Source organism: Cupressus sempervirens, chromosome 9 (assembly GCF_028749045.1).
Source record: "Cupressus sempervirens isolate cs-2001-9-10 chromosome 9, ASM2874904v1, whole genome shotgun sequence".
Classification (NCBI taxonomy): domain Eukaryota; kingdom Viridiplantae; phylum Streptophyta; class Pinopsida; order Cupressales; family Cupressaceae; genus Cupressus; species Cupressus sempervirens.
In genome coordinates, this window is record NC_143126.1 from 597,452,416 (window position 1) to 597,463,697 (window position 11,282).

At 33.6% G+C, this 11,282-nt stretch overlaps 1 protein-coding gene across 1 annotated transcript; it reads right to left on the reverse strand.

The window, feature by feature from the left end:
- Positions 1-5,722: 5,722 nt before the first annotated feature.
- On the reverse strand, positions 5,723-10,038 carry LOC149540099 (putative inactive beta-glucosidase 33). The gene is made up of 13 exons (XM_089801298.1): positions 9,855-10,038; positions 9,697-9,760; positions 9,500-9,558; positions 9,318-9,393; positions 9,080-9,151; positions 8,871-8,958; positions 8,437-8,695; positions 7,985-8,100; positions 7,657-7,877; positions 7,533-7,561; positions 7,324-7,426; positions 6,473-6,581; positions 5,723-6,362 (listed from the first exon to the last, which is right to left on the reverse strand). Exons 1-13 carry the CDS (start codon positions 9,999-10,001, stop codon positions 6,101-6,103), a joined length of 1,605 nt encoding a protein of 534 aa, XP_089657424.1. The 5' UTR covers positions 10,002-10,038; the 3' UTR covers positions 5,723-6,100.
- Positions 10,039-11,282: the final 1,244 nt, after the last annotated feature.

An 11,282-nucleotide genomic window follows, 5' to 3' on the forward strand; every position in this document is an offset into this window, starting at 1 on the left:
GGAGATAATAAGAATCCAACTTTTATGTTCTCACAACTTCTTGTTATTTCTCTTTTTTTTTAATGTGTGTGTGGTATTTAAGGGAGCACCCTTCATCAAGAAAATATTAAATAACCAATGTGACTAAAAATAAGTAATAAGACATGATCCCATATAATCAACTTCTAGAATGTGACATCTAGGACACATAAATAACTAGGATAATCCTAAGTTAACATGAGAATATGTTTCCGCTAATTAGTAGATAAGAAGTAAGCTCATTCACACTAACACCCCTCCAAGGGCAACTTAGAGAGTATAAATGTTACACAAATGATACAAGATGCAATAAAAAATGCAATATAGATCCCAATAACTATGACATGTTAGGTGCTCGTGCACAACTAATCATGCAATTTATCTCTCACAAACAAAGAAATCAAAAAATCCTTGAGGGACAAAGGTCATCTATAAAAAGATACAATGCAATTATGCACAAGTGGTAGACTAAGTGATGCATGGAGGCCTCAACATCAAAAACCTCGAAGATATGCATCAATAACAAGAATACAATACAATAACCCCACCAAAAGTATCATAACAATCATTAAAAAATGTATGATGTCAAAAGAGAATTCAACGATGACAAAAAAAATGTATTTCTCATTAGGAAGAAAAAGATACAATGGTAAATGTTGAAGAAACACCATCTCTATGGTGAAGGAAGAAGGAATAAATCACACAAGTGAAATCTTTCAAGAATAATCAATTGCCACCAAGAATCTATCATCAAATCTTAGAAGAACCTTTATTAGGGAAGAAATAATGGAATGAAGAGAATCAAGAATTTCCTCCAATGTAGAATTTGTAAAGAGGAGAATTTCGTCCAAACTTGTGGTAAAAGAATGATAAGTCAAGTCTAAAACACCTACAAATCTAAAAACACAAATTGCCATGCTCTACCAAGTCCTAAAATCCATGTCAATCATCAACTCTAATGATTTAGGTAATGGGGGAATCATGTCAAGATCCATAAAGACATAAAGACAAACTCAATTACTCTGTACACTAGATGGAGGAGACCAATGAACATAAGGATTATTATCATCAATGAAGTGGTCAAATGTATATGCCTTTTTTATGACGGATGAGACCAATGAACATAAGGATTATTATCATCAATGAAGTGGTCAAATGTATATGCCTTTTTTATGACGGATGAGACCAATGAACATAAGGATTATTATCATCAATGAAGTGGTCAAATGTATATGCCTTTTTTATGACGGATGAACACTAAAATGGAAGTAAACTCAACTGGGTTGTTGATCTATCAGATAAATTAAAAATAGGTTATGGACAATCTTAGGTATGAAAATCACATTAGGCACTAACCTTGTACCCAATGAAACATCACCTGCTACAAACAACATGAACAAACTAATTTTTTGCAGTCAAGTGTTTATCATAATGTGATGATCTAGGAGACCCTAGAATAGTGTCATCAAGTAAATGAGAAATATGTTACGAAGCACCTTAACCATTATCTCTATTTTTATGAGTGGTATCAATGCATGACCCTTTTCTATGTTTGAATTATCCTCATAATTGGTAGAATAAGATGAATTAGATGAAGAAGGAATGGAAATATGGAGCTCCTTAATAAGTTTCTACTGATAAATTTCCTTCTAGTAACAAACTTGCCCATCATGCCTATTTCCTTTACAAGAGGTACACTTGGGTTTCTCCTTCTTAGAATGAATCTCCTCATAAGAGGTGAAGATAGTCTCCCTAGATTCTATCCTAAGCTTCTTATTTTCCTTCCCTTTCCCTTAGGTGGTGTACCTGTCAATGCATGATACTTGGGTGTGGCATCATTTTAAAGATTTTTTATTGTTTCGTAATCAACCTCTCACAAAATGTCTTAAATGAGGCATGAAAATTGAAACACATAACCTATACGTGGTGTAATAAAAAGGAGTAGGTAACTATGAAAAAGAAACTGTTCAATTCATATTAAATCAAGAATATGCAATCCTTGTCATTTTTCTCTTTTTCACAACTCGCTCCTTGAGATCTCAACAACTTAATCAAATAATTGTCAATAGTAAAAAATCAATCAATAGGAAGAGATGCCAATTCTAATTCTAGTTTTAAGACTCTTACATCAATAAATGAACCAAAGATATCGTTATATTATCATAGTTCTATCTAGGTATAATGCACTCTTTGATATGGAAGAATAAAGAATTTGAAATGTGCATTGCAATCAAGCACATCGCCTCATCACATTTGTTCCTATATGCAAACATCTCATACTCCTGAAAGAAGGTTTTTCATCAATCAAGGTGGACCATTATCCCTATGACTAAATAAATCTTTGCACCCTCAGCTTCCATGTCTGATAATTATGAGTAAGAATCTCAAATCTTGAATAAAAAAGAAGAGTCGTGACACACAAATAGAGAGAAATTGAAAATGTCTAATAAAAACTTAACTCAAACATCCAGTATATAATAAGAAACTTAAAATGAATCCCTTCAATAAATAGAACATCTCAAATCAACAATATGTCCAAGTAATAAAGAAAATGCCTCAAATTGTTGATAATGTTCGGGATTGAATCTAATAAATTTGCACAAAAAGAATAACATTACTCATCAATACCTATCCAACATCACCAAAATCATGAAAATTGAGATCATGGAAAAATTATGATCTTGGGAGTCAAAAAAAAGAGTTTTCAATTCATAGACTAAAGGGGGAAATAAGACTTCTAGGTGGATAGGTGCCTGGGCACCAATATGAGCACAAAGAAAAAAATTTAAAAATTTCTCTAGATGACAATAGAGCTAACTTGGGTGGAGTGTGTGGGGTTGTAAAGCAAAGGGATAAGGAGTAAGGTAGAAGTGGTGGATTGACAAAGCCTCATTGGTGGATAAACATGTTGGGTGTGAAAAATCTCAAGGTTAGTGATAAAGTTCTCGTAGGAGAAAAATCAATAACATGTGTAGATGACAATGGTCACATATCAAAGCTCAATCTAATAAAATCATGTATACTAAATGTAGAAGAGAAAACAAAGATTTAATACCATAAAGGAGGCGTTGATGATGTCAACTCATAAGCCAAGAATCATCTACAAACACACCACCTGTCACAAAGAGAAGAGCAAGTAATATAATTTGCACAAATTTAGAATTCTGTATTGATTGTGCAATGAAATTGAGATAGAAATAGTATTTTTTAAAAGATAGTAAAACAATGTTTTGGATAAAATAACAAATAAACAAGAGATATTTTCTCTTCTTTTATTTTCTTTTTCAACTTTGATGGGGCTTGTTATTTTAATTTTCTTTAAAAACAAAGGATAAAAAAACATTTGGAGGAAATTTATTGAAAACTCAATAATAACAAAATGTTATACTTGCATATATTTTGAAAACTTTAGAAAATAAAAGGCACAAATTCCAAAATAAGAATCCTAGAACAGAAAAGATGCCCAACTTTTGAAATTTTTGGAAAAAAGGATAGATGATCCTTATCTTTTCAAAATTCGATAAAAAGATAGGGGATCTTTATGTTATTTTGTCCTTCTAAATTCAACAATGAGGCCAACTTAAGCCTAATGTGCACAGAAAAATCACCCAGGATGGAATCCCTCAAATATAGAATTTTTAACAAATTGAACTTTGATATCCATGTAGAAGAGCAACAAAGATTGAGCTCTAATACTAGGTAAGAGTTGGTGATGTTTCAACCCACAAGCTAGGAATCATATGCAAACACGCAACAAGTCACAAAGAGAAGATCAAAAAGCAAAAATAATTTGCACAACTTAAGAAATTTGTAACTTGATTGCACAATAAAATTGAGATGCAAAATGAAATTGACTGGTATTATTTGTTAAATATTAACCATGATATTCACACTGGTCTGAGAAGTGCAAACCGCACCTTAATCTTCTCCCATTATATCATACAAAAGCATATATATACACTAGACTTGGCAATAGGATGGGCGGTGATCCTTGGTAGTAAATATATCTTGTACTAACTATAACAAATTCAAAACATAATTAAAGGTGATAACTCCTACTTTCAGAGCATTAAGAAGATCATCTTCAACAATTCAAAGGATATTATAAAAGTCTTGAGTTTTAGAATAGAATGTACAAAAAATTTATATTATTAGAATGCATAAATGAATTGCTTTTGTAAAAAGTAGCTCTAAAAGTATGCATAAAGGTAGCTCACACAAAAAAGCAAACTAGAGTCAAACTAGACTAAACTTAACTAATGCTCAATTAAGTGAACTTAAACTAAACATGCATGTGCAAACATGTACTCAATTATGCATAAGAATATTTTTGGTCACGTGCTCTAGTAATTAATGGACTAAACTAAGCTAAATTATGCTTGACTAAAGCTCAATTAAGTGAAGTTAAGGTAAATATGCATGTGCTAACATGTCCTCAATTATGCATAAGAATATTTTTTGTCATGTGTGCAAGTACTTAATTCAATATAAGCAAATGTTCATAATACAACAAACATGCATGCTCAAACAGTAAATGCAATGAACTATCATCCCAACATAATGTGCCCACCTTTGCATTCACACCAACTAATATTAGCTCAATAAAAAATATTTTTTTGTTATTTGCCAATTGCAAATTAAATATTTAATATACCTAGTAGTCCTAACGAGGCTAAATATTTAGATAGTGTTGCAAAAAATTGCTTGAAAATGCTTGGAAGATGGCAAACATTTTTGCAAAATAGGCTTGGAAGGTTTTTACCTCTAACTTGTTTGTACAATTGTACAACACAAACAAGTGCAACTCTTTATGACCATACGTAATTTTCATCTCCTAAAAAAATGTCATTTTTTATGAATTGACAAACATTTGAGGGTATTTTGGGTCTTTTAGACATAATGGAAGGGATGGATTTGGCCCAATCTTCTCCAACTAATCAACTAGCTTTGGCAATTGGCAACTAGCCCAACTTTAAACCCTCATAATTTTGGTATCTCATCATTGAAAGATTGATCAATGCAACTTGTTATAGCAAATAAAGATAGGTGTCTTCAAACGCTGTGAAAGTAAGCAAAACAATGATGGGCAAAATACACACATTTAGCAATAGTTATAAACAAATATAACAAAAATATAAGCATTAGCATCATACATCCATGTTCCAATTATTATTCACTCCTTACTTAACCACGTACTAATGAAAGAAACTCTAAAAAAAAAGTGATGAGTAAAATATATCGACAACTAATTGCCACCTACTTGCACTCCTAGTAGTTGGAATCTTTGAATGATTACTATTAGGACATTTGTGCCTAAGCATTGACAATTTTTGAAACGACTACAAAGGCAATTTTGAATAAGATTTAGCTATTCTTGAAGTGGTTGTACTCTACATTTACTAGGGTATCTTTAGGTAAATATCAAGTGACACTTTAAAATGACATTTTATACCGTTACACACATAACAAATCCAATAGTATGCATCATGATTCATTACTACCCATAAGCCAAGATAAAGCTATAAGCAATTAACCAACAAACCAAAAAATATCATCTACATCCGATTTTATTTTACAATACCTAGATAAACAAAATTATAACAACTCCCCATGTGCTTTCCTTTATGTAAGTACATCATTGAATTCAATCATTAAGTCAAATATATCCAAAATTATGAAAAAAAAAAATGACACAATACAGAAATTTCGCCATTATCATTGTACTCCAACATTTTATTTATCCTGCTCATCTGCATTTAAATACATGAGAAACGTCTAAATATCAAAGTAAAAAGCATGGCTTACCAAGGACATACACAGTAAGTTTATTTTTGTTAAATTATCCTTAAATACCATGAGTTTCAGGTGGTTAGATAGCCATGCTAAAATAAAATGAATTGAAGCACATGTAGTAAATCATGGAAGCTGTAGAGCAAGCCCCACCTTCTATATTCCTACTTCGTTGTGTTAAAAAAACCATCTGACACCAGAGTTGCAGTTCACTACCAGGGCACGAGCTTTAAAATCCCAGGCCCTTGTGTTCTGTTCAGATATATCGCATAATGGGTAGAGTATGATGAAATTAGTTAGTGGACAGAAATTGGGAGGATACAGCTATATGACCCACATTAGGGGGCCCTCCTCTTCTCTTCCATAAATAATCAATCTGTTTCTTCCCTTTCAAAAATTTGGTAAACCAGCGCGCAGAAACAGTTGGATATCTCTTCAAATTTTTGTCATTGAAATCTACATAGAAGAGGCCATAACGAATCTTAAAACCAAACAAGAATTCAAAATTATCCATCAATGTCCAGATGAAGTACCCTTGAGCGTTGGATCCATTCCTGCACCGGGCACCCACATAATCATGCTCACAATAATACTGAAGCATTCTAAGGCTCAATATAATAAGCTGTATACAGTCGAGAGTTTTTTTTTTGTTTATTCAGCTTACCTGATGGCGAGAAGCAAACTCTCAAGATAATCATGGATAAACTCCATCCTTCCCGTATCATTTAATGCCTCAGAGAGTGGAAGAGATTTGTTGTTTATGGTGCCATATCCTATGCAGCAATTCAAAAAACATTTCAGAAATTAGGGGAAAAAGAATCAAATAAACATTGAAAATTGCCTAGAATTGAACAGATATTTAATTGAATGGCTCGTAAACAACAGGAATATCATTGTTGTTATCAGAATTCAACTATATAGTTTTTGAGTCAAATTTGTTGACTCATGTTTTATAAGTTGTAGTTTGGAGGAATCCATTTCTCATGACAATTAATGGAACACTTAGCACTCATTGCATCTAAGTGATGCTCACAAGTGCACATCACCTAGATGTAATGAGTGCTAAATGAGAGATGGTTCCTCTGAAGCGCTACTCATAAAAACGGATCAATGAGTTTCATAAAAACCTATTCAATTGAATTCTAACAGCAATATCACGATTTGACTTGCTGTGAAAAATATCTCCTACTTATCAGATATATCCTTGCTACTTTGAGACTTGGGTCCCATAAAAAGACACCACTGATTCTTTAAGCTCGCTGCACTTGAATAGCCATTAACATACAATTAATTTGTTTATTCCACAATGAATTGCAACATATGGAATGTTTAGCAAATGTATTATCACGAGTGTCTCCCAAAATGCCCTAGGAAAACAGGGTAGTGATGGTATCTGAAATTGCATGAAGGTTTAGGGAATTGAGTATCACTGGCAAATATATATTTTGGTTTCATGGAGATCTGGGTTCCTCACAAACAGCTATTAATATAGAATTGCTTTAGGGCAGTGAGTACCATTTTCATAGATTATAATAGCTGGATTGCCGTAGTGTAGCTTGAAATGTTCCAATAATGCTTGAAATCCATACGGAACGATTGTAATCCCAGTTGGTGCTATCTGCAATTTAATTGAGTAAAAGTTTCATGTTCCACTCTACCAATTCTATTTCACATTAAAGATTTTGACTACCTAATGATTTCCAAGGAATAAAATATGGGCTTACCTTACCAATAGGGACATTGTCTCGCATTACTTTACACAGAAAAAAAAAAACATATGCATCAGTATCCGAAATGATTTTACCAATATTCATAACTTCGTTGTGCGTGTCACAATTCGCTATGTACCTGATTGCTTTGCGCTTATATCTCTCATAAAATCTCTTTCACTAGAAACCCAATGACTAGGTGCATCGGAGACATAGTAAGTGCCATAATGATTCAACCCAACGAAATCAAAAGATCCCTTCAGCTTTTTAGATTGTTCTTCGGTGAAATTAGGTAGCCTGGAGCCTACAATCTTCTTCATGCTAGAAGGATAGTCCCCAGAGAAAAGGGGATCTATGTACCTTTTAGACAAACAAACAAAAAGGATCATAATAAATTGTTACAGATGTAAGACTCTATCATAGGGTTATCAAAAGTACCATCCTGATTCATTTCGGTAAACACTTACCACCCAATTTGAAAATCAACGGTTCTTTGAGTTGCAGCTATGTCCTCCGACGAGTTTGTCAATGGCACATACCACAACGCCAGAATGACCAGGCTGATTAAACCCTTTTGCTTGGGCTGCAGGAAAAACAGGGATACTCAGCTACTATTATCAGATTTTCACTATCTATTTGAAATATGTGAATTTTATTTCCGGATTTCATTATGTAAGTTATTTTAGCATCAACATGTTGGATCACACTCCGTGACCCATCATCTGAATGCAAGCATAAAATTTATAACCAGCATATAGGCCTATTTTAAGCCCTTGTTTGATAGCCCTTAAGGATTTTCCTACTTTCATAGTTTAGGGCTAAATCAAAAGGAGAATAATTGAGCCATTTCAGAAGTGAGAATGGGCAAACCACTCATAAGAATATCTATTGCCCAATTAAAGCGTTGAAAAATTATAACCTGAAATTTTTCTCTATAAAGTTCAACTGCTTCAGCATGAGCTAATAGAACATGATGACCAGCAACATATGGTTCCTCCGTAGAATCTCCAGCACTACAGTTGCCAAATCCAAATGGATAAGAACAGCGTTGTGGAGGCCACCAGCCAATGTCATAACCTAAAAGGGGAAATGCATTTGGCTCGTTGAAAGTTGTCCAGTACTTCACTCTGTCCCCAAATTCTCTGAAACACACTTCTACAAACGCTCTGAAATCTTTTCTGTTTAATAAGACCAAATGAAAAATTGTCAGGAATCTGCTAAAGAGAAGATTAGCTTCATGAATAACCAAAGCCACTTCTTAAAGGTTCTGGCTTCTGAAGAATTTTGTTAAGCATAGCTTACAAGTTACAAAAGAATACCGAATTCAAAATCAATTATAGATTGAAACCTTACACTATTTTTGGACTGAGCCATCCGCCATAAGCATCTTCCAAGCTCTGGGGCAAATCAAAGTGGAATAACGTAACATGCGGTTGAATACCTGCAAATCTTACAAATGTCGTCAATCACAAGTTTTTGAATTAATTTAATTTGACTGTGAATGGAAAATGTAGGGTTTACTATGAATTTGTGGCGCTGGGCTCTTTTCATGCGACAATTACCATGAAGAATGAGTTCATTGATGAGATTATTGTAGTATTCCAATCCCTTTGGATTGATAGCACCCCTTCCATCTGCAACAGACAGAAAATTGAGATGAGTTGAAGGTGGATAAAAAGGAGCTCAATTTTTACTTTTAATTTTGTAGGGTTTAGAACAGTAGATAAGACCATCAAGAATAATGAGATGCAGTGCTATTCCTACTTTTGATGTTGAAATGAAAATAGTTTCTGGCAGTACCGGGTATAAGTCGAGACCATGAGATGGAAAATCTATATCCATTTAATCCCATTTTAAACATCAGATGAACATCCTCCTGAAAAAAAATGTTTGCAGCAGACATGTTAAGCCAACTTAAAGCTTATGCATATTTGTTACTTACATTTACCTTACTTGCAAGCATTGTGTAGAAATCATATTACTTTATAATGATGGTATTGATCTGCAGTAACATCCCCTGTGCTTCCATCAAACATTTTCCCTGTACAAACAGATTTAAGTCGGTCCTTTTTAAGCGCGTTCATTCAGGAAGGAAAAATAATTCTAATGCCCTGATCATTGGATCCAATATTCATTCAAATTCTACATTTTCTCTTATTCCAGAAAAGAAGGAACTAACCAGAATGCGTATAAGTATCCCAAATGCAAGGCTTACGGCCATCAATTTGTGCTGCGCCTTCAACCTGTACACAGGTATACCAGAGCCAAATACCCGAATTTATTTTAACCGTACAAGAAATTTATAAAAAAAAGAGAAGAGAGAAGAAGTGATGTTACCTGGTAAGCAGAAGTGCTTGCCCCAAATATAAAATTTTCAGGAAAATCATCTCTGTTGAGGCCGTCCAGCTTGAATTGCAGAGAGGCATGAATTTGAATTCCTATGATGAACCAAAACAAAAGTGTTCCTCTCTTTCCAATCTCCATTTTTCCCCTACTTTTCTACACTTTGAGCAAATGCTTTGCTAAATAAATGAAACTCTGATGATTTTTAAACTGTTTCGGTTTATTAGGGCATCCGTGAGTAAATAGAGGGGAAACGCATCACGGCAGCTTCGGGCAAGGCATTCGGTCATCAGATTCCCAATATAATTGCAGCCACAAAATCTTGTCCGACATTGCATTTAACATCAATCAAAATTGATGAAATCTAAATACGTCATTTTTGCATTTCTAGGCCATTCGGATCAATCTTTTGTCCCCAAATAATGGTTTATGCAAGGTTAAAAACGATGAAATCATGGTTGTTTACAGGTTTTGAGAAAAAAAAGATAGAAATGGCGGTTTAACTTTATCATCGTTTTATATAAAGTTCTAAATCGATGAAATTATGACTTAAAAACAGAGCCAGATATTTAGAAATGGCAGAATGATGGGGTTTTACAAAAAGTTACCAAATGATGGAGTCGTGGATTTATCGAAGCATTCCTACGACAGATTCATAATTTTCTACACAAAATCTATGATGGAAGCATTGATTTTAGAAATATGATTTATTTTTGGGTAGAGTTCGAAAGGATAGAATCATGGTTTTGTGTGAGGTTTGAAAATAATAGAATCAAGGTTTTGTGCGAATTGTTCTCGCGGGGAAAAAAAATAATATCTGAAAATATCTTGTTCGTGTGACTTCAGCGATGACTTTAATGGCGAAGTTGATGCGTCGACCCATCTTTTTTTCGTGAGGTTAATATGCAAAGACTTCAACCCAAATTTTTTTTTTGAGCACCAGGTACTGCAAATTTTTAATTAGACGTCATTATTGTTGCATTTTGGGATCACTGTATAGTTTTGTCCATCGCTTTCCCCACCATTTATTCTAGCCGTCGTGTAACGTCGGTTTGTATTTAAGCTTCTTTTCTAGTGCTTTCTTGAAAGAGTAGGAGGTCGTCTCGTGTTACACCAACTCTTGTATTACAACTAACAATTGCATCGTTTGATGCAATTGTTACAATATGTTGGAACAATATAATAGAGATATTAGAGGGTGCATAGTTTTTATTTAGCAATTGTAATCTAATATAAGAGGACAATTAGTACTAATTCTAGGAACTGCATTAATCATTAGTCTAATACAATGATCATGTACAATACATTTGATTGGTGTTTAATAGACATCCCTTCCGTTCAAATAATCTCTCTTGACTAAGACATTTATGAAAGTTTAGTATAGGAGAAATAATTTTTCTTTCTTTCTTTCATTTTTTGTTT